Source organism: Elgaria multicarinata, chromosome 1, assembly GCF_023053635.1.
Source record: "Elgaria multicarinata webbii isolate HBS135686 ecotype San Diego chromosome 1, rElgMul1.1.pri, whole genome shotgun sequence".
Lineage (NCBI taxonomy): Eukaryota > Metazoa > Chordata > Lepidosauria > Squamata > Anguidae > Elgaria > Elgaria multicarinata.
Genome location: NC_086171.1, coordinates 156852709 through 156876197, shown reverse-complemented (window position 1 = coordinate 156876197; position 23489 = coordinate 156852709). Strand labels below are relative to the sequence as shown.

At 44.7% G+C, this 23489-nt stretch overlaps 1 protein-coding gene across 3 annotated transcripts in view; it reads left to right on the top strand.

Moving 5' to 3' along the window:
- The first annotated feature begins 1285 nt into the window (after window positions 1–1285).
- CDC20 (cell division cycle 20) overlaps window positions 1286–23489 on the top strand; it is a 34174-nt gene continuing 11970 nt past the window's right edge. Inside the window, exons 1-11 of one of the 3 annotated variants that reach the window (XM_063140193.1) lie at window positions 1286–1602; window positions 8253–8382; window positions 9271–9452; window positions 12238–12392; window positions 12574–12730; window positions 14231–14345; window positions 16025–16200; window positions 17647–17789; window positions 20169–20325; window positions 20505–20592; window positions 21260–21350. In XM_063140193.1, coding sequence (XP_062996263.1) covers window positions 1503–1602; window positions 8253–8382; window positions 9271–9452; window positions 12238–12392; window positions 12574–12730; window positions 14231–14345; window positions 16025–16200; window positions 17647–17789; window positions 20169–20325; window positions 20505–20592; window positions 21260–21350 — 1494 coding nt within the window. In that variant the 5' untranslated portion in view covers window positions 1286–1502. Of the gene's footprint in view, window positions 1603–5451; window positions 5490–8252; window positions 8383–9270; window positions 9453–12237; window positions 12393–12573; window positions 12731–14230; window positions 14346–16024; window positions 16201–17646; window positions 17790–20168; window positions 20326–20504; window positions 20593–21256; window positions 21351–23489 lie in introns of those variants that run through there. The other 2 variants (XM_063140185.1, XM_063140203.1) reach the window with 2 other exon arrangements.

The window sequence follows — 23489 nt, the reverse complement described above, 5'->3', positions numbered from 1 at the left end:
TTCCCCTCCATTTTCCATTATTTTTTAGAGCAGGGAAAGTCAGGTTTTCCCCCTCCACACAAGATAAAACCGTTCTTCCTTCCCCGTGTATTGCTGTCCTTGAGCAATGGCGGAACGCCCTGTTTTTTTTGTTGGGGGCATGTGCGTTGAAGGGTGGTCTTGCTGACGAAAGAGGAGGTTCTCCACCAGCGCACCATTTGAATTCCTTCCCTCATTCTGCTTGGGGAATGAGGGAAGAAAAGAATTGTGCTGATTCGGTCAACCAGACTCTTCACTGCTCCAACCCTCACTCTCATTGCTCTCTCGTTTGACTTCCCCCTTTTCCCTGCCTGCTCTACGGGGTGCTCCAGCAGACTTGCGCTACTCCAGTGACAGCTCCAGTTTTTTGAGGGTCCTTGAGCAAGGCATCCCAACGAGCCCCCTCCCTAAATAAATCTATTTTCTCACCGCCATTGTCATCAGCTGCTATTGCTCCTCGTCCTTTTTTCCCCATCATTGCTGCCGCTTGCTTGCTTGATCGGCAGAGAAGCAGTGAGCAGGTAGGCAGTGGCATCTGATGCTGATGCTCCTCCTCCTCCTCACCATTGCCGTTGTCTGGGCCAGAGGGAGAGGCAGGTGAACAAGCAGGTTGCAATGATGAAGCGGAGAAGCAGGACCAAGGGGCTCTGGTCAGTGGGCCCCTGCTGGAGTATATGGACCCTCAGCAGGTGCCCGACCATGCCTACCCTTGTCACCAGCCCCGTTCCCCACCGTTTGTGGACGTGGGTGCCAGTTAACTCCAGGAACAGTTGCCTGGCTAGTCTCAAGGGGCTCTGGTTCTAGCTTACCCATGTGGCAAGTGCAAGCACAGAACAGTCTCCACTACACAACCCACACTTGAATTCTCATGTATGAAACACCCTGTCTGTCTGGGCAAACAGATCAGTTGATTAGGGAGTTAAGAGAGTGCATCCTCCTTTCCCCCCAGCCCCAATTCAGGTTGCCAGCCATTCATAATGTTTATGGCCTGTTCCTATTTTGAGAGCCGCCTCCGTCAGCCCTCCAGTCTGCCACGGGCAAGGGCCGGGGCTGTTTGCTTCCTGCCCAAGGCCTTGTCCTCTTAAGGCACCACCACAAGGGCAGGACATGCTGCCTATCTGATAGGTGCAGCCTCCGGGCAGGGCTGCCATTCTCACAAACTATGGCGTGGTGGTTTGAGGCTGGGGAAGTGGTGGGGCTGGGGTTGCAGGGGGCTTTAACCCAGGCTTCCTGAGCAGCTGGGCTGACACTTCCCAGATACGTTTCCCTTGCAAAGGTCCGGCAACAAAGGCTCAGAGCTCTGGGCTTGCCTGCCGCCTCCACTGGTGGGGCCTAAAGGCCGAGCATCGTGATCGGCAACCTCAGCAAGTGCCTGGTCCACTGGTGCATCCAGTGCCCGATGTTCAGCCAACGCTGTCGGTACCAGCTGTTCACATGCACAAGCGTCTCGCCTGGGTCTGATCCTGCACACAACCCTCAAGAGAATGGCAATCCATCAGTGCTCGGTGAGGCCATGCGCCTTGCTTGATATGCTCCTGCTCACCCTCTTACCTGTGCTCAATTCTGTACTCGTCACAGATGAAGGTAAGATTGCAAATTGCTGCACTGCCCTTGGGGAGGGTGCGGGGGAATAGCATGGATGAAACCTGTCTTTAGCTGCCTTTCTGTGGCTCTGCAAATCTGTACCTGCGAATGTAGCACAGCCAGGCTGATGAACACCCTTGCGAACAGAGAGTGTCTGGGCAGAGGGAGAATGGGATGGGATGAGAGGCTTCCCTGAAGCACTACAAGCCACTTATCTGCTGATCTAAAATACCTCTTGAGCGTTTGGTTTTTCTGTTGTGGCATGCAGTGGTTCAGCAGACACAACTTCTTATGGACTTACAGTGGTGGAAGAAGCTGCACCTATCAAACTTCTCCCTGCTGTGCCTTTATAAAAATACGGAAGAACTCTTCAAGGCCTGATATTAGGAAATGAATTATGGGGGTGCTGGCAGTGGTCAGGAAACAAAGGTGTACTACATCCCTCATGGATCAAGCTCCACCTTGGCTGCTGTGGAAGGAAGGTTTGGAGAACACTCTTTCATGCCCTGTGTCAGGATGGAGCCCAGACCACAAGATGAAGTTATGGCCATGAATTCGGATGGCTACAAAAGGGGATTGGACAAATCCTGGAGGATAAAGTGTGGTGTAGTGGCTAAAGTGGCTAAAGTGTCGGACTTGGAGTCGGGAGATCCAGGTTCTAGTCCCCAGTCTGCCATGGAAACCCACTGGGTGACTTTGGGCCAGTCACAGACTCTCAGCCCAACCCACCTCACAGGGTTGTTGTTGTGAGGATAAAGTGGAGAGGAGGATTATGTACACCACCTTGGTTCCTTGGAGGAAAAAAGGTGGGATATAAATGCAATAATACATACATACATAAAGCTATTAGTGGCCACTAGATATATATATATATATATATATATATATATATATATATATATATATATAATCCCCTCCAGTATCAAGGGCACCAGCTGAGGGGGAATACGGGCAGGAGGGTGCAGTTGCACTCAGGTCCTACTTGTGGGTTTGCCACAGGCAGCTGGTTGGCCCCTGTGTGAACAGAATGCTGGACTAGCTGGACCTTGGTCTGATCCGGCATGGCTCTTCTCATGTTCTCATGGCTCAGAGCTCTATGCCTCACCTGTACCAAGCGTTCTCTGTGCTTTGTTCATCATTCAGGTGCCAGCTGACAAGAGAGCAAGGAACACTGTGTAGAATGACAGCATTGCTGGGCATAGATTACCAAAGCCTTCCCCAGCCCAGGACACTCCATCAACAACGGGGGTAGCAGATAAACACATCTGGAGGGCACCAAGTTGGAGAAGTCTGGGTCACGAAGTCAAAGAAAGTATAGTCACTGCAACCCAAATGGTCTCCTGTCCAAATCAGTTCAGTTCTGCTGTCACTTGCAGTCCTTCCATACTACAAAAAGCAAAGGTAGCCATGCTGGCTGTAAGGGGAAAAAATCAAAAATCCATATTAGAACAAAACTTTTATTAGAGCAACCCAAAAGTTACAAAATAGTGTGCAAGCTTTTAAGTTCTCCTGAACTCTTTGTCAGACTAGATGATAACTGTTTCCCATCCATCAAGGAACCGGTGTGCTTCACCTAAGAATTGATTTTGGGATTTGAATGTGTTCATCCACTGTCCTTTACTGTCCCTTCCCTAGAATGGTGGCATATCCTTCCCTCTCCAAGAGCCTTGCCCAAAGCCTCCGTTTCCTCCAGTTAAACGCACAGAAGAGCTCAGGGCAAAGTCTCAGAAATAAGTGATCTATGAAGCCCTGGCGCAGGAATACCACAGCCAAGGAATGCAGCTGGCCCGTGCTCCCAGAAATGTCGTAAATAAATTTAGGTTCCTTTGGAAACATTCTCTGGCTTCCAGCTATGTAACCTAAGCGTAACTAGAAAACTCTGGTTAAAAATTCTATCTATTTCTATAATATTCATACTCCACAATAAACCACTTGATCAAAGGGTTATTCCATTTTTGCTGATAGATATTATTAAGTCAGGAATATTGCAAGGGCAGATATCAGAACTAGACCCCTCCCCCTACCTACCCTGGCTGATCATGAAACTCAGTCTTAAAGGACCCTATGACAGTTACCATGAGTAAGAATGGCCATGGGTAAAATGTCACATTATCACCTCCTTGCATTTAGCATCCAGATTCCACAGATCTCCTGTGTTCTGCAAAAGATACTTCTACTGGCACCGCAATACTACCTTACGTTCTGATGGCACGTTTCCTTCTTACTTCTTGGTGTGGTTGATCCCCTGGATATCTTTGTTGCCCTGTCAAACTGATAATTCCATTCTTTCTGTTTGACATAAAAATAAAAATAAAGTTAGCCATGTTGATTGTAAATTCCAAAATCTATATTAGTATAATACCTTTATTAGACCAACCAAAAGATCATCATAAAATGTGCAAGCTTTCAAGAACTCCCAAAATCTTCATCAGGCACCATGTTACAAAAACCAGGTTTTGTGGAGGGGGGATGGGAGGAAACAAAAACCAAACTTACCCAAGATGAAGCAGGGATCTGCAAACATTCAAATTAGGCTCTGCAAGACACATGACGGTGAAAATAAAAAGGGACATTGATTGACCAACCCCCACCCCAATTCTGCAAATATAAAATTCAACTGTTACTCAGATGTGATTCTATCCTGGGCAAAACACACTGACCTCTTTTAACTAAGTTATTACGCTATTTTAAGACTGCCTGGGCTATGAAACATGGTGGGTGGGTGTCCATGTGTGCCCACACACATGTGCATATGTGTCTCAGGATCACATTATTTACTACCTGCTGCCTCAATCAAAAGCAGATACCACTTAGAACGTAACTCTGACACACACGTGCACACACTCAGCAGGGGTCTTTTCTTTTTAGTGTGCAGTTGGACACAAAATGTGCAGTTGGAAATCTGATAATGTGCAGTTGAAAAAGTGGTGAAAAAAATGACACGTGTTATGTAGGGTGACCATATAAAAAGGAGGACAGGGCTCATGTATCTTTAACAGTTGTATTGAAAAAGGAATTTCAGCAGGTGTCATTTGTATATATGGGAAACCTGGTGAAATACCCTTTTTATCACAGCAGTTAAAGCTGCAGGTGCCCTGCCCTCTTTTAAATCTGGTCACTCTAGTATAGCTCCTGCAGCTTTAACTGTTGTGATAAAGAGGGAATTTCACCAGGTTCTCCATATATACAAATGACACCTGCTGAAATTCCCTTGTCTATACAACTGTTAAAGACACAGGAGCCCTGTCCTCCTTTTCATATGGTCACCCTACTTTTATCTGTCTACTTGCAAGCTGGATATAGGTTTGCAGAGAGGCCAGTGTACAACTGGTTATATCCATGCCTGTCTTGCACTATTTGAGATACGCGTCAAGGAAGTGATTAGGGAGTGGAGTACGGCACGCTCCTATGAATAAAACCTGAAACAGGAAGCAACCCCTACTGTTAAAGTGCTGAGATGAGCACAGTCCATCTATGTAGGGCATCATGAATTTACAGGTATTGCAGGCTCCCCCTCAGAAATGAGCACTGTTGTGTCAGAACACTCTCACTTGTGCGAATAGGGGTATCGCTGCCCCCTTGCCCAGCTGAGGTTTCTTGAGCATAGAATAATAGATGCTGTATGGCCCACTCCATCCACTCCTCCTTGTAAGGCTGTCTCCTCTGCCACATTTTCCTATCGGTTCTTCTTTTTATTATTTATCTAGCTCAGGGGGCGAGCAACACGTGGCCCTCCAAATGTCTTGGACTACAACTCTCATAATCCCTCTTCATTGGCTATGATGACTAGGGCTGATGGGAATTACAGTCCACCAGCATCTGGAGAAGCACAAGTTGCCCACCCCTAATACAGCCCAATCAATGTACATGAAACTTTGTCGAATAAGGTAAGCACAACAATGACAACAACAACAGCAGCAGCAGCAACAACAAGAAGTCCCTGTCCTAAAACTTACCATCTAAATTTCAGCAGATTGGAAGACAATAGGGATATGGGAGCTAAAACAAGCAAGGGTAACAGGAAAAATATTTAGGATTAGGGTGCAACTCCCTCACATGTCACAATGGCAGACCCCTGAGGCTTTCTATTTTAGAGCAAATTAAGTAATGGTTTTGTGGAGTGTTTTTGCATGTAATGTGTATTCCTTTATCTTACTTCCTCTCACTCTCACTAGGAGCTCTATCTCCCTGGGCCAGGAAGCTTTCCCTCCCTGCCTACAGAAGCTTGCCACAAAACCACAGGGGTATTTTGGGATGCTTGTTTGTGAAAAAAAATGCCCTCTTACTTCGTAGAGGCTGAGACAAATAACTGGCTGTCCCATCGCCTAATTGTCGCCCGACCCATTCATATGATTGCTTACCCGATACAGTTATTTTTACATCGAAAGAAAAGACTGCAGTGACACTTAAGAGATGGTTGTGTTTGCATATGTGGTTTATGAACATCAGTGTACATGGCCAGTTTATGCACCACCACCATCACCACCACCACCTCACGGCTGAAATCATAGCTGCCAAATTGCCATGAATTTCAGGAGAAATTCGGTGGTGAGGAAAAAGTTGCATTTTTGCTTTAAAACAAGGCACACCTTGTTTAAATGCAAATTTGTGCTCCTGAAGCCTGCATTTAAAATGAAAGTGTTTTCCCCCACCCGCTTGACACTGCCATTTTGCACTGGAGCAGCTATTGGCAATGTCATGGACCAATGCAAATATCAGAATAAAAGAAATGGGGGTGTACACTGTACAATGTGCACCACCAGTACCAATGGTCCTATGGTAACACTTCCAGTTCTCTTTAAAATTATTTTCTATAGAAAGCAGTTTCATGGTAACGGTCGAACAGTGGCAGGAACATTGAGCCTAGGCTTGGATGATGGAAGCCTCAGTCACAGGTTTGTAGCATGGCTCCAAGTCAGCCATTATCTTTAGTTGTGTCTGGCTCTTATCCCAGTTTGGCTTTAAAGCATGGAACTAAAAGGAAATCTCATGGGGCACATTCTGAATAACCACAGCCAGTTCCCATGATTTTACTTAAGAATGGGGTGACCATATGGAAAGGAGGACAGGGCTCCTGTATCTTTAACAGTTATGTAGAAAAGAGAATTTCAGCAGGTGTCATTTGTATGCATTCAGCACCTGGTGAAATGCCCTCTTCATCACAACAGTTAAGGCTGCAGGAGCCCTGCCCTCTTTTGTATCTGGTCACGTGAATTTCACCAGGTGTGGCATGCATACGAAGGACACCTGTCGAAATTCCCTTTTCACCAGGTGCTGCATGCGTACAAATGACACCAGTCGGTTGTCAATGTTATGATAAGGTCAGTGATGCCATAAAATATACAATGAGGTATTCCTAAGATGGCTGTACTGTGTTTGTGTATTTGGTTTTTTTTATTGTTCCTAGATGTGTGTTTTTATCCCTCATTCCAAGTAAACTTCTGTTGGAGTTCATTATGCTTCTTGAATATTGTTATGCAGTAGTGCTGTTCAATTCCAAGAAATTTATATTATTCTGCATAGGCTTCTAAATGTCATAAAATGTGATGCTAAACAACAAAGAGCACACATAAGGAAAGTGCACAGGTGTGTTGTAGTGAAGCATGCTATGTGTGTGAATTACAACTACAAAATGCTGTATCGTTTTGCCACACCACCCACAGAAAGATTCCAGCAGATGCCCATGCTTGAAGCTGGTCTTTCAGTTGAATGAATCAGACTTCCATTTGACTATTCTGAAATGACTTAGAACTTCTCTACATTAAGCAAAAATCCTGTACCTTTACCATGTTTTCTTTTTCTGGAGTCTTTCTGGGTTTACAATGGGCTTCTTTAGGCGAACACGTGATTTGGAACTGAAAACTTCCCTTCTTGGTAATGCACTATATGTTCACTGCAACAAAGCCATCTAGTGGCTGTTATAGTGCCATGCCAGCATTATGCACTGCCGATATGGCATCATTAACTTTTATTACAGTTTACTTCCAATCTTTATGAAAGCAGGATGAAGGGTGGAAAATGTGGGAGATGTCCTGGAGGTAGACAATGTCATTTAAAGGACTTGCAAACCTCTATAGGTGACAAATTGTGAGCGTGCAATAAATCACTCGTATAACGCTCAAAGACTTGCATCTTGTTACTGTAGCCATTTCCTCCATAGTTCCCGATATGTGCCTTTAAGACACAATCTGAGAAAAGTCATAAATAGCCCCTTGTCTTATAGAAAGAGTAATATATTTCCTTTAGTAGATTACAGGGTCCTTGCACAGCCTTTTCAATTTTATCATTCCCTCTAATAGCAAACATGGGTGATAGAATGTATATCAGTTTGGAAGTGAATGGGGCCACCAAAACTTGGTAGTGGCTTTTACATACTCCAGGACACCCTAGCTACACTGGAGTTTATCAGCTTGGAAGTTAAAAGAAAAATAAGTGTTCTATAGAAGCCAAAAAGGACACGTGAGCTTCTAGGATGTGGAGAATGTTGAACTGTCAAGTGAGGAGGAAAAAATAGCAAATGGTGGGGTGGGGAGGAGCCCTTAAAAGTTAATTGAAAGTGTCCTGGAAGGAATGGAGGGAATTGGTGTGTTTTGACTATTTGTGGTCACAGCAGTCCCTCTCTCTCTCTCCCCCCCTTCCCCACCCCACAGAGGCTGCTCTACTGTCCAAAACAGCTCAAGAAGTAATTTGCTTTTCCCGAACCTTTGAGGATCTCACCTGTTTCTGGGATGAGCCACCACATGTGGAAAGGGAATATCGATTCTACTATACATACAAAAGGTAGGAGGTCAGGTTTTATATGGACTGGCTGGGATCCATTCTCCAGAGTAGTCGGAAAAACCTGGCCAGGCATGCATGAACCTAGGTACACCTACAGCCCTTTCACAACGGGGTATGTGTGTGTGTGTGTGATTGCAAGTTTTGCCACTTTTGCGATCGGAACTCACAGGGCACACCCGAGCGAACTTTCCCGCAATGACAGGAGTGCCATTGCAGGAGCACGTGTGCCCTGTTACGGCAGTTCCACAAGCGTATTGGTAGAAGTGGGTGGGGCTGGGCAGATGGCTACAGGGCACAGGATTTTTTTAAAATTACTTGTGATGGCTGCGCATCAGCGCAGATACACAGCGACACATGGTTGGGTAGGAACTCTGTTGCATATGCGCTCCTGCGCAGAGATATGTTTGTTTATTTTTTTAAAAAACCCTCAGCGGTAAAACACGCTGATACCCATGCACACACCCCTCACAGTTAATTGGCTGTTCGCTCATCCCGGAACTCATGGCGAACAGCAATGACCTCGCAAAGGGGGGGGCGCATACCACAAACATTCCTCACAATAGATGTGAGAGAGCTGGAAAAACCATGACAAAAGCAGTCAGTGATATTCCAGGAAAATTGAGAGGTGGAGCTGAAATCACTGTGGGAGCAAGTGAATGTCATGTGGCCCATTAGTGACAACTGTGATACAATCCTGGAATAAACAGTAGGTGTAGACGCCCCCCACTGTTTCTGAGCAGATTATTTGGGGGTCTGTGAGACAAGAGCTATTTGTAAAGGGTTTTGAGGTAAGGTTGAAACCTATCTTCCTCCTTGCCTACTTCAGGCCAGAACTAGGGAGAAATATCCAGCCCGGTATGATGTTCCATTGCCTATTCATCCCCACAGAGGAAGAAGCCAAGAGTGCACTCTGATGCGAGTGGAACACAGCGGCGGAGGCTGGCGCCATATTTGTATCTTTCCCAGTGACCATCGTGGCATCCAGCTGTTCAAAGAACTCTGCGTTGAGGTGTTGGACATCATTAGCAATCACACCATATTATCTCAGAAACTCTCAATAGACACTGTTGGTAAGCCTTCTACAAAATTTCAGAAGCCGAGAAATGGGGAGAGGATCAAGGATCAAGGCCTGCCTCAGTGACACTGGGGTTGTGCAGTGTCTTGAAATATACTGATGCCATGACCAGTGCCTGACACCTGGTGAATGCTATAGTTTTAGCCAGGTCCTGTATTAACATACAGCGTTGTATTAATTCTGGGGTCTTGATTTACTCAGGTTCCAGTCAAACCAGAATTTCAGGATTGCCAAAGTCAAACAAAATCGCAGACGAATTAAATTCACAGTCTATGGAATACACACAGGTGACAAATGGATGCATTGATTCATTCAGTGCTATCAATGTACATAGTGTTTTACGGCATAAGCAAATGTTACTTCGTCTTTGGTTTGTTTAAAAGATCCTAACACACCTTTCAGGGCATACTGGCCTCACAAGGCAGTTAACAAGACTAAAACATATAAAATTGTAATAATTACACTTTTGACATTTAAACCATCAATTAAAAAAAGACATCAGTATCTCTATCTGACTCGATCTCCATCAAGATGGGCCAGTTCAGGGATTTTCCTTGGTTTTGTTTTTTGCGTAAAAAGAAAAATGTGCAAGCTGCAGCTGCAATTTGCACAAAATTCTTTTTATGCGCTTTTTTTTAAAATAAAAAGTTCTGAAATTTCAGGAAAAGTTTACGCCACAAATGCGAGCCGAGGTAGATGCTCAGCAGGACTCTGCAAAGCCCCCAAAGAGCCAGATTTCACTGCGACAGAAAACATGGTGCAAGCATGCAGATACAAAGAGTCTGCACTCAGATGTGCATTCCACATGTGCACCTTACTGTGGATACCATAGTTGCATTTCAATTAAATTGGTTATATATTTGCATGTGCATCTGAGTATGCATTCTATTGAAAGCAGTACAATGTATATTAACCATCTGTAGTAGAGTGGGTAACTTAATGTGCACCCCATTTAGCCTGGAGTGGGTATGTATTGGACTTGGAGAATGTGAGCCCATGGGGGAGCTAATTACATGTGGAAATGTAAAATGACAATGGGGCGGGGGGGGGGGGAAATAATTCCCCTGCAGTTATTACTGATGTTGTGTCAAATATAAATTTTCCATTCTGAACTCAGTATACTTAATGATTAATGATTCCAACATTTACTCAGGTATTTGATACTGAGAGGAAGTTTGAAAGGAAACACCAGATGGTGGCAGTCCAGACTTAGAGGGAAAACATGGGCTGGCATGCTTCCTTGCTGTTTGCGCTCTTCATGGAAATGTTAACTTAAGCAAGGTGTCTTGACCTGTAAATATACATCTGGGTAGGTCAGAAATTAACAGTGTAACCATGAGCGCTAGGCTTTGTGTTTTTTATGCTATGAATGTTTTGCCTTCTTTTAAAATAAGTGCTTTTGGTAAGATTGAGAAAGTGGGCCGGCTGCGTGGTCTTATGGTTAAAGAGCAATGGCACAGCTAAAGAGTTCTGGGCTAGCGGGGAAATAGCCTAATAGAAATGGTGCTATTCTTAGGGGCAATCTAAAAGTGATGTTAAATGTGTGACTGTTTTTAATGTGCTATATATATAAATCTGCTACAAGAGGACTCCAAACAGGATTGGAACCATGATGGACAGGGATAGAGTTAACCCTTTCCCCTTTGCTGCAATCTTGAAAATGCTATTCTGACAGTGCCTTGGACTGCAAGAAGATCAAACCAGTCCATACTCCAGGAAATAAAGCCAGACTGCTCACTTGAGGGAATGGTATTAAAGGCAAAACTGAAGTACTTTGGCCACATAATGAGAAGACAGGATACCCTGGAGAAGAGGCCGATGCTAGGGAAAGTGGAAGGCAAAAGGAAGAGGAGCCGACCAAGGGCAAGATGGATGGATGATATTCTGGAGGTGACAGACTTGACCTTGGGGGAGCTAGGGGTGGCGACAGCCGACAAAAAGCTCTGGTGTGGGCTGGTCCATGAAGTCTCGAAGAGTCGGAAACGACTGAACAAATAAACAACAAATTGAGAAGAAAACTTTCAATAGTTTGGCCCATAATCTTTGGAAAGTCCTATTTCCTAGGTTTAAAGAGCCACTTCGTTATAGTGAAAATGTTTTGGTGGTGACAGCATCATTTTAAAGTCACCTCAGGATTGGCAACCTGGAGTTCAGTCCATTTGCCAAGTAGCAATGCCATATGGGTAAGGCTACGAGGCGTGTTTGACTCCTAGACCACAACCACACATGGACACATAAGAGAGGCTAAGATGTGCATAGCAGGCAGGCTTTGGGGAGGCTCTAGGGAAATTTTCAACACTGGTTCAGGGTGATAACAGCATCTTATCCTGAGATGTATAGCAGCTCATATATAAGTCAAATCAGCTGAGCCTTGTTGTGCATTGCTGTGCCTTGCAAGATGTGGGAATGTGCTCAGATATTTATATTAACATGTGAAGAAAAACATGCCTTAGTTATTACATTCCTAACTCGAGCAAGCAATTTCTGACAGTACCACTTTTTCTCAGGGTAGTACATTCCCAGTGGCCTTTACCAAGAGACATCTCCTTGAACCCATCCTGAATACTTTTGATAAAATGATCCTGCCATCTCTTTAAAAAGGGAGGCATATCTGCATGACATATCTCTCAGATCTGCCCTTCAGCAGAAGGGATGCTAAACATGTCTAACCATCAGAGTTCTCTCCTCCCAATTCCGAAGGCCATTTCCCCATCCAGTCTCCTCCCCATTTGCTTGCAAACCGAAAGGAACAAGAACTTTATTTTCCTTTTCCTTTTTAGGTCTCATTGCTCCACCAATGAATATAACGGCTGTGTGGCCTCGGGTGGCACGACAGTTGCATGTAACCTGGGTTCCCCCACCCATCAGCTATGTGGAGTTCTTGGCCTATGAGGTTCTTTATGGTGTTGAAGGTGCCAGGGAGCCACCATCAAGGGTATGGCTTTTATAGAGAAGGGTGTCTTGTACACAAAGCCTGCAGGGTATCTGTGCATAGGAACCCAGGCAAGAGACTGTTGCTCCCAAGGAGCAGTTGGACTACTGGAGGAAACTGCTTCCATTCATCCTTACTTTTGCCTGACTCTCTCTCTCTCTCTCTCTTTCTCTCTCTCTTATAGATTGAAGTGAGGAACAGTCTTGCATATCACCTCAGGGATCTGCTCCCTGGGCAACGGTATCTTATCCAAGTCCGCACTAAGCCTGATGGCCTCTCTTTTGATGGGCTCTGGGGACCCTGGTCTCCAGCAGTGTTAGCAGAGACATCCCATCTTCCTGGTTAGTCTCCTGCTGGTTGGGAAGCAAATTGGAACATAGGAAGCTGTCTTATACTGAGTCAGTGCATTGGACCATCTCTTGTGGTATTGTTGACACTGACTAGTGGTGGCTCTCCAGGTTTTCAAGCACAAGGTTTTCGAGCCCTACCTGGAGATGCCAAGGATTGAGCCTAGAATCTCCTGAATGGAAAGTATTTGCTCTGTCATTAATCCAAGCTCCCTCCCATATCGATGTGGCCTTTGACACAGTGCACTATGTTCAACTACAACAGAATCATGGGGCAGCATCACAAGCAGCTGCTGCAATTTGTGCAATTATGTTGGCTCAAGGAAGCTGCCATAGGTCTGATTTTATTATCTCCTTAAGAACACAAGAAATGCAGACACTAAAAAAACCACACATACAAAGTTAAAATGGACTTCAGATTTTCTCCACAGCAAAAATATGTAACTATGTTTTCTCTTACTATTTAATTACAAAAAAAAGAAAAGAATTCCCCTCTTTCTATTATCTTAAAGTTTTCTTCTTATTCACTGAATCTACAGATAAAGAGATATTTTTTTCTAGTCCCCACAAAAAGTCTATAAGAGGTTTCCATTCAGTTATCAACATAGATGCTGACTTTTCTCTGATTTTTTTTTTGTAGTGTCTGCTTGTTTGTTTGTGTTTTGAAATAATAATAAAACATTTAAATCCTGAAGATAAAAGAACACAAGAAATGACGTGCTGGATCAGACCAAAGGCCTATCTGGTACAGCATTCTGCTCACACAGTGGCCATGGGAAGTCCACAAGCAGGACATGGGTGCCGTAGTACTTTGCTTTTGTGTTCCGCAGCAATTAGCATACAGAGACAAACTAGCCCTCTGGGGCATGACATGGATAGGGTGACCAACTGTCAGGGTTTCCCCAGATTTGTCCTGGTTTTTGTTCTTTCCATGGTGTCAGGGGGGATTTTCTATAATTTTCAATAATGTCCTGGAATGACACACCTTCCCCTTTAAGGCTGCCATTAGCATGGCAGGAGGGAATGACATGCTTTCTTGAGGCACATCATTCCCCAACCCCAAGCTCCAATTGAGGTCTTAAAGGGGAAAGTGGGTCATTCGTGGACATTATAGAAAAGGCCCCAATTGGAGTGGATGGTGGTGGTGCAGAATGAAATCCTTTCCCCTCCTCCACTCCAATCGGGTTCTTTAAGGTGGCGGGAATAACGTACTTTCTGCAGGACTCAGAAAGCTGCTTCCCCACACACACACTAGGTGTCCTCTTTTTTGGTTTCCCAAATATGGTCACTCTAGACATGGACTAACCTGAACAGGATCAGGGAAAGACTGTCTTTAATGTGAGGATCCAGAGTACGTCCATTCTGGGTTGAGGCCTAGACTGGGAAGACAGTGTGAACATATACCCAAGAACACAAATTTAGCCTGCAGGATACTATGTAGTATTCCAGAAGCTCCTGTCTTACTCTCTTAATTCCACTCTCTCCTCTGGCCAGGGGAAATTGGGCTGCACTGCTTCACTCCAGACTTGCGTCTACTGCATTGCTGGTGGGACTGGAATCCCATGAAGCCTGGCCTCCTGTACTGGGCAGAAGACAACAGCAATGCAAGGTGACAGAAGGGCTGGATGGCCGGTTTAACAATACACACAATCCTGGGCTGTCTATACATGGTGGCTGCGAATTTGCGCTGTGTTAGTTATATGACACAGCCACAGACTTGCAGCTATCGCGGGGCTTTCCCACGAAGCTGCATGTTGAAAAAGTCAGGAACTTACCCCAACTTTTTCATTGGGAGCGAGGTCAGTACAGTTCTTCCACCATCGGACCTTATTCCTCGGGCCAACCCGGAGGATGGTCCTGGTGGGAGGCGACCGGCAATTGGTTGCCTTCCACCAGGAAGACAGTGAGGGGCAGCTCCAGTACCTGGATGGCCACTGGAAACCCCACGCTCCTTCCTTGGCATTAGAATTACCCAACGCCACCCGGGTGAGTAAAACCACGGGGGGTTAGAGGGAGGCAGTGCTAACTTGGCACCATGAAGACAGGGCTCTGTTTGTTTATATTGGCTCTGCCATAATTTAGTACTTTATTCCAACATCAGATTCCCTAAATATATTGCTGCCGCCACCTCCTCCTCCTTACCTGCCTACAGTAGGCAAGGCTCTGAATCACTGAGGAACTCTCTTCAGAAATGAACCTCGCTAGATACAAACAAAATTGTCTACAAATATTTATTTATTGCATTTCTATTTCAACTTTCTTTTAAGGAGCTCAAGGTAGCATATATGTTTTCTCCACTCCCATTTTTATCTTCACTGTCACAACCCTGTGAAGTTGGTTAGACTGAGTGATAGTGATTGGCCAAAGGTTACCCAATGAGCTTCACGGCTGAATGGGGATTTGAACTGGGCCTCCTCTGTCCGAGTTCAATACTCTAACCCTTCCTTCCCTAAACTGGTGCCTTCTAGATGTGTTGTACTGCAGCTCCCATCATTCTCAGCAAGCATGGCACCTGGTTGGGGAAAGGCTGCTCTAACCACTCCACCACACTGATTTATCTCCAGCCCAGGACATGAGGGCTTCTAGTCTCCTCAGGGCAGCCTCTCTCCTTACCATTCCTTGGCAAGCTTCAGAAAAACTACTTACTAAAGCAGGCTTATCTTGTTCTCTCCCCCAGCTCATTGGCCCCTTCTTTTCCTGCTTTTAGACAGTCTGACATGTGGCTGGTTAGGGTGGTTGTGTGACCTACTTTACAGACAACAGTCCTCTATTTGAAGGGCTGTCCAGTCTTAGTTCAGCCAGTCAAAAATTAGGCCAAGGACTGTAGGTTGCCTACCCCTCTTCTAAACGTTTAGTCTAGACTCTAAATCCAGGGGGTTGGACTCGATGGCCTTGTAGGCCCCTTCCAACCCTGCTATTCTATGATTCTATGAAATGGCCATGGTTTAGGAGGCTTCATTACATGAGTTCCATCTATGACTTCTTTGTCTTGTCAATGGCAACAGCCTTCTTCACAGTACCTATTTCCCTAGTGCCAATATTTCTTGCCTCATGACAGTTGGTACAAGGGTGATGACTGGTGTTGAAAATGGGCGTGCAACAGGGGGGTAGATTTCCAGTCATTTTTTAGGATTGGAGGGATCACCTAGGCTAGGATAACCTTGGTGGGCAGTGATAATAAAGTAAAGCCTGACTTCAGAAAACAGCTATTTCAAGCAGATGTAGGAGCAAACATGACATTGAGAAACTATTGATGTAACTCACTCCATCCTCACTTTTAATTCCCAGAACACAAGCATGGAAGAAGTGTGAGGAAGAGAGAACTAAGCCCTCCATTTACTTCCATTCTCATGTCTGCATCTTCCAACCTAGCAACACTAGTTACATCTCAGTCTTGGTGATTGTCAGCCAGGGTCAGCAAGAGGTCAACTATTTTGAAGAGCCATTTCAACTGCATCACGTAGGTAAGAATCTTCCCGCATGTCAAGGCCACCTCCCCAGGGCTGCTGTCCCTCTGCATTTCTGGAGTAGCACACTCTCCTGGGAAGCCCCTGGCACCAGATTGGCGGAGGCATTATGGGGTGGGTAATGTTGTTTGCACTGCAGTAGGCCCCTGCTACCTCAACAAGCTGAGCTGGCCAGCCATCTTTTTAAATCTGTATTTTAAATTTCTGCATTGCTGCATGGTTTTACTCTGGTTGTACTTTTATATTATGGTTTTAAACTGTGGTTTTAAACTTCCATCTTTTATATTTTACACTAGGGTGACCATATTTTGGAAACCAAAAAGGAGGACAACATGGTCGCCCCCAAGGGGGCGTGTCCAGTACCAAGGGGGAGTGCCCACCCGAACATAGCCTTGGTCACATGTCTGATTTTACAGCTCACATTTAAGACAAATCTGTTCTACATAACATCTTAATGTTAAAATCACTGAAATAAAGAACAAGTGAGAGATTCAATGTATCTGAAATGAACTTCACTCACTCCTACTTTTGTAGGTTTTGCTGTACTTTGAAGCTTTTGCTATACTCTGTGTGTTACATTCTCCCCTTCCCTCAAATATCTTTTCTGACTGTATCTTCACTCATTGCAAGCTACTGTTGTTGTTAACAGGGTTTGCTACTGGCCCCAGATCTGTTTCAAATTTGGTATGGCTAAAACTCTACCTAAAAGCTATCATGGTGCCAACTTTCAGCTCTTTATCTTTAAAAATGACAGTTTAAAAAATAATAATTTTAAAACCTCAATTTTTAAAAAAAATCCTAAAAAATCAATGGATGAACGGATCTGTTTCAAATTTGGTGTGGCTAAAGCTCTACCTAAATCCTATCAAGGTACAAAGTTTCATCTCTTTAACTTTAAAAATGACGATTTAAAAAATAATTTTAAAACCTCAATTTTTAAAAAAATCCTAAAAAATCAATGGATGAATGGATCTGTTTCAAATTTGGTGTGGTTAAAGCTCTACCTAAATCCTTTCATGGTGCAAAGTTTCATCTCTTTATCTTTAAAAATGATGATTCAAAAAATAATTTTAAAACCTCAATTTTTAAAAAAATACCTAAAAAATCAATGGCTGAACGGATCTGTTTCAAATTTGGTATGATTAAAGCCCTTCCTAAGAGCTACCATTGTGCAAAGTTTCATGTTTTTATCTTAAAAAATGACAGCGTTATAAGCATTTTGGTTAATTCCCATTAGAGCTGCTCTTTGAAAAAAATAATAATCCGGATTTCCCCTCCCCCTCCTGGATTTGCCATCAAAAACCCAGGCAGATCCGGGCAAACCTGGTCATATGGTCACCCTATTTTACACCGTACCTTATGTTTTTTAATTTATGGCTACTGGGCGGTATAGAAATGAAATGAAATAAATAAATAATAAAATCTCTCTGTCTCCAATTATAGTGCTCACTGCACCACCAAGGATCCTGCAAACCACCGTAGACAAAGGTATGCTGAAGCTGGAGTGGGCTCCACCTCTGGAAGAGTTAGCTGAGCACATGGTGTATCAGATACAGTATGCAGTGAAAGACACCTTGAAATGGAAGGTAATATATAGGTGCCGGAGGGAGGCACGAGAGAATGTTAGGATACATCCATGCAGCTGTTGCCTTTTTCTCTTAATCAATACTCTAGAATAGAAGCATCATAGAAATGTCCCTGGTAAAAACATAAACTTTTCCAATTTAATGAATCAGCAGTGTCATGCAGCTGCGAAAAACGTGAATGTGATTTTAGGCTGGATTAATAGAACCAAGAAGTAACAGTCCTACTTTATTCTGCACTAGTTGTCTGGTGTAGAGTGTCCAGTTCTGGATGCCGCATTTCGGGCAGATGTAGATAAATTGGAACAGGCAACAAAGATGGTCAGTGGTACGATGAAAGATGGAAGGAACTGGAGGCAAGCCGACTGAACAGTGGGGCATAGTAGTGTTATTCAAATACCCAGAGAACTGCTACATAAAAGAGACCCAATGTGGTGTAGTGATTAAAGTGTTGGACTGGGACTTGGGAGATCTGAGTTCTAGTTCCCACTCAGCCACGAAGCTCACAGGATGATTTTGGGCCAGCCACTGGCTCTCAGCCTAACCTACTTCACATTGTGGTTGTGAGCTAAATTGGAGATGAAGAAGACCATGTAAGCTGCCTTAGATTCCTTTGAGGGGAAAAGGTGGGAGAGAAATACACTGACATTTTTTAAAAAAAAAATAGGGGAAAGATGTTCTCTGCTGCCCCAGAGGGCAGGACTAGGTCTAAGGGCTTAAGTTACAGGAGGACAAATTCTGGTTGAAGATTAAAATAAATGTATTGACAGTGTGAGCAGTTCAAGAACAGAACCATTTACCTGGTGTATGTGGTGGGGCTGGCCCTTGCTGTGGATTTCCTGAATTAAACAGGGGATTGGGCTGAACTGGCCGACGAGACCACATTACGCCAGTCCTTCTCCAGCTTCATTGGCTGCCAGTCCAGGTCCGGGCCCGATTCAAAGTGTTGGTATTAACATTTAAAGCCCTAAACGGCTTGGGGCCAGGTTATCTGAAGGACCGCCTCCTCCCATATGTACCTGCCCGGACCCTAAGGTCATCTTCAGGGGTCCTTCTCCATGAGCCCCTGCCAAAGGAAGTGAGGCAGGTGGCTACCAGGAGGAGAGCCTTCTCTGCTGTGGCACCCCGGCTGTGGAATGAGCTCCCTAAGGAGGTTCGCTTGGCACCTACATTATATGCTTTTAGACACCAAGTGAAGACCTTTTTATTCTCCCAGTATTTTAACAGTCTATAAATATATTTTAACTTGGTGTTTTAAATTTGTAATTTTGCATTGCTGCTGTTTTTATCTGGCTGAGCTTTTATATTGTATTTTGTACTATGGTTTTATACTGTTGTTTTATACTTCGAATGTTTTTAATTTTTGTGAACCGCCCAGAGAGCTCCGGCTATTGGGCGGTATAGAAATGTAATAAATAAATAAATAAACTGCATACAAGGCCCATTTCATGCCAATAGCTTGCATCAGCAGACAAAAGAAACAAGCACCATAATAATCAGGGTCATGTATGAGCAAAAGAGTTAGGCTTTCTGATATCCAGAGTGCAGAGAAGAGCTGACATCACATCCAGTGAACAATGTCTAAAGGGCATTTTTCATTAGTGTATTAATTAAAATACATAATGTATTGCCTTGTTTAGTTATAAGTGCAAGTCAGGGATCTAGAAAAATAAACAGCTTAAACAAAGGGACTTTAAAAAGCTAAAGCACCCCAGTCAATCCTCCAGTGTTTCCAAACAGACCAGGGCTTTCATTGGGAGGGAGGTAGTATTACAAGTATCATTACAAGCACTCTCCCACCCATGTAGTGTTACACTCATGTCCTGCTTGTGGACTTCCCACAGGCAGCTGGTTGGCCACTGTGTAAACAGAATGTGGACTAGATGGTCCCTTGGCCTGATCCAGCAACCAGGGAATTTAGAGTGGAAAAGCAGAGAGGGGGATGAGTGCTTAACTCTTACTTCACCCAATGTTTCTTTGTCCCAAATGTAATCCCAGGGGGAGTATGGGATGGCATGATAGAGGTGTACAAAATTATGCATGGTATGGAGAAAGTGGGCAGGGGGACAGTTTTCTCCCTCTATTATAATAGTAGAGCCCAGAGTCATCCCGTGAAACTGAGTGGTGGGAGATTCAGGACAGGTAACAGGAAGTGCTTCTTCACACAGCACATAGCTAAACTATGGCATTCACTACCACAAGAACTAGTGATAGTTCTTGTTTTGTTCTTAAATTTGTACAAGGCTCAGAGAAATTATGCTTGGACCCTGCCAAATACAGAATAAAAGCACAATGATACCCAGCACTCTGTCCTAGTTTCTGGGTGCGAATTACAGGAATCTATCCAGTAGACTGCACCTGATGGAACAATTCTTTGGGCAGACTCTGCAGGTGCAGCATTCAAACAACAGTGAAATCCACCTACCCACTGGGGGTCACTATTGCCTTCAGCTGCGTACTCAGCCAGATGGACAGAAGTTCCGAGGGCGGTGGAGTGCCTGGTCAGAATTTGTGTGCATTGAAATCCCATCTGGTACAGGTAAGAAAGGCCATCTGTAAAGGAACAGAAATGCTGGACTGGCTTAAAGAAGGGGTGTTGTTGCCAGGTGTGGGGAGGGCTGACAAATGACGGGGCAAGTGCTGAGTTCCAGACGGACATTTATTCAGAAAAGAGCGGGCATAGTTCAGTCACAACCCAGCCTTGTGTTTCTGCCCTAGGTTCAACCATCTTGAACGTGGCAGTTGCACTGTTGCTCTGTACAGGACTTGTGCTGGGGCTGGGCTGCACCTGCCTTTCCATTTACAGGTAACTGAACCCCAGTGCAACTAATGCAAAGCCTAGCTTAAGCATTCAGCAAAAAGCCACACTAAGGCCATAGCTAGACGGGGCTTTATCCTGGGACAAACCCCGGGATCGTCCTTGTGCGTCCACATGATGCACAGGAGATCCCAGGATCAGGGAGGGATCATCCCTCCCTTGCCCCGGGATCTCGCCCTCGCCTTTGGCCCTGGTTTTTCCATGGTCCCGGGCTGGGCCCAAGACCACGGAATGTGTGGCTGGGTGCTGTGGGTTGACCTGGCTCTGCGTGAGGAGCTGCGCCCATCGGGGGTAGGGTGGGGGGAGTGGGGAAATTAAATTATTTTTTTTAAAAAATGCTTACCTTTTGTGCACGAGCGCTCATGCGCTGCTGCTCCTTTAAAAAAAATTAAATGGTGGGTGTGATGCCTCTCCTTCTGAGGTCATCGTGCGTCACGTGTAAACGTAGGAGGGATCTCGCGTTAAACACAACGCGAGATCTTCCCTCCTCTGTCGCAGGATAGCAGGTAGGTCTAGCTAAGGCCTTAGTGTGCTGTTCTGTGATAGCTCATTTGTTCCTGTTATGGAGCAAAGCCCCTACCACACAGAGCCATAATGATGTTTTGAGATCATGTGGGTACCCTGGTGTCACAATCCACATTTCATTGTTAAGCAGTGTGAAACAAAAGCTCTGGCCGCCCATCCCCGATCTTCACCATGTCCTGGATGGATTCCTTGAGGATAATGGCAAGCAACAGCAACAACAGGTGAGGCTTCCCTCTTCCATAGAAACACTAGTATTGACACAGTTCATGGGTAAGAGAACAGATAACCTTTTTTTCTTTTCTTTAAGAGACCAGTTTTGGTGGGGGGTTTCTCCTGTAATAGAGAACTTTTTTCACCTTGAGGGCCAAATTAAATTTCAGAGAAGCGCTGGGGGGGGGGCACATGAGCAGTGGAGGCAGGGCAAAGGGGGCACAGCCAAAAAAATACCACCATATTTTTATCTTAACGCTCTGACTGCCAGTCACTAAGCCTTAGGAGAAGCATCTCGGCCTTTTAGAATGGGTGGGAGGAGGAATACACAGCAGCTGGGAAGCCACCAAATGATTGAGGGTGTGGCTCTTTGGGGGACTTGGGAGAGCCAGACTGAGATCCCAGATGGGCCAAATTTGGCCTGTGGGCTTGAGGTTCTCCACCTGTTTTACTGCCTCCATTATAATTTTGATGGGAGCGCTGCCTCATTATGTGAATGTGCTTCAAGTTTGCAAGGGTTCGAGAGTAATATGAGCAGGGCCATTCTTGCATAGCTTAGCAGTGGCCACTCTAACTCCAAAACTGTGATGTGTGTATGTTGTCAAGGTGGAAGAATGAGAAGCAGTATTATTTTACGGTAATAATTCTAAATGATTATTAACAACACTTCCCAATCTGAGCACATCCATCCAGGATCCCACCTTTGACAGTGATGAAGAGTTCTTCCATTAAAGAAAAAGAAAACCCCAGAAATGCTCCACAGTGCCTTTTTCTCGGTAGTGCTACGAGCCTTCTGCCTGGAAGCACCAAACATGATCCTTCAATTAGATGGACATTTCTATGTTATTTCTCTGATAGCTTTCAGTAGAGCACTTACCATGCTACTTTCTTAACTGTCATGACAAACTCCCTTGTTGTTGTTGCTTCTGACTACCATCTTGGAGCCTCTCTCCAGGAGATCCGATCAGTCTAATGTCCCCAGAGATTAGGTTTGTTACCTAAGTGTAACATTCACAAGGAAAGAATGTGCACACATGCATGCACATACACAGAGTAGTTGGAGTAGGTGGCATGTAGCACAGAGGCCCTTGAGTGTTTCTGATGCTGCTTTCCCCCCATTTTCTAGATGAATGCTTTCTTCTGCAACAAGACTTTGGAGGACACACCTTTGACTTCCCTGCTGGAAGTGCTGTCTGAGATGCCCCTGGAAACACCAAGCTACGGCCCTCTTCTAGATACTGTTTCCGTGGAGCAGGTGGAATGGGATAGCCAGCCTTCTTCCCACCAGCACTACATGGTGCTGAGTCCTAGCAGACCTCAAGGGGGCCATAATGAAAATGAGTATTTTGATGGCACAGATGATGGGTGTGATACCCTCCCGCTGAATTTGGAATGTGATCCACACATAATTTCAGATCCTAAGGTCCAACTAAGTTCCTTCCCTATGTTTGGCACACCACTTTCAGCCCCTGGGACAAAAGAGGAAAGAAAATGGGAAGCTTCTGAGGATCAGTCCACACCAGCCACACACATATCAAACCAGTCTTACCTTCTGATGGGTTGATTATGCATGCTCACTAGAGGCTGCCACATGGGAGACGATTGGGTCCTGTGGATGTTTGCATTCTCACAATTCTGAGTTACAGGGCAGCAGGTTTGCTAACAAATCTTGCAATATGAGCCTTTCCTGTGCACTCACTGCCCTTAAGAGCTGATCACATTAGGCTGGGATGGAATGCAAATTGAATAGGGTTCTCTACCCACAGATATGCCTAGATGACACCATAACTGAAGTCTATCATAGACCTGCAAATGCAGTGCAGTTCTTGAGAAACTGTACCCTATTGATTCATCTATATCGATTGGTGTTACTTTTTAAGAACCAAAGACATACGTAAGAAGCTTATAAAAACTTTCCCCAGCATGAAATGAAGCAAACTGGCTAGTTGCATGACGTGTTTCGGGAGAGGCATGATATGCAAGTCAATTTCAGCAATAAATTCATTTAGCATCCAAAGGTAGAACTGCAGAATAAGGACATGACTGCAAGACAAAGAATGCAAATAGCAGCTTGTGAGTGAGACTGCAAATTCTTATCTCAAGAACTCTCAGTCCATGGGGAGGAGAGCAGGTGATGCTAAATATCATAT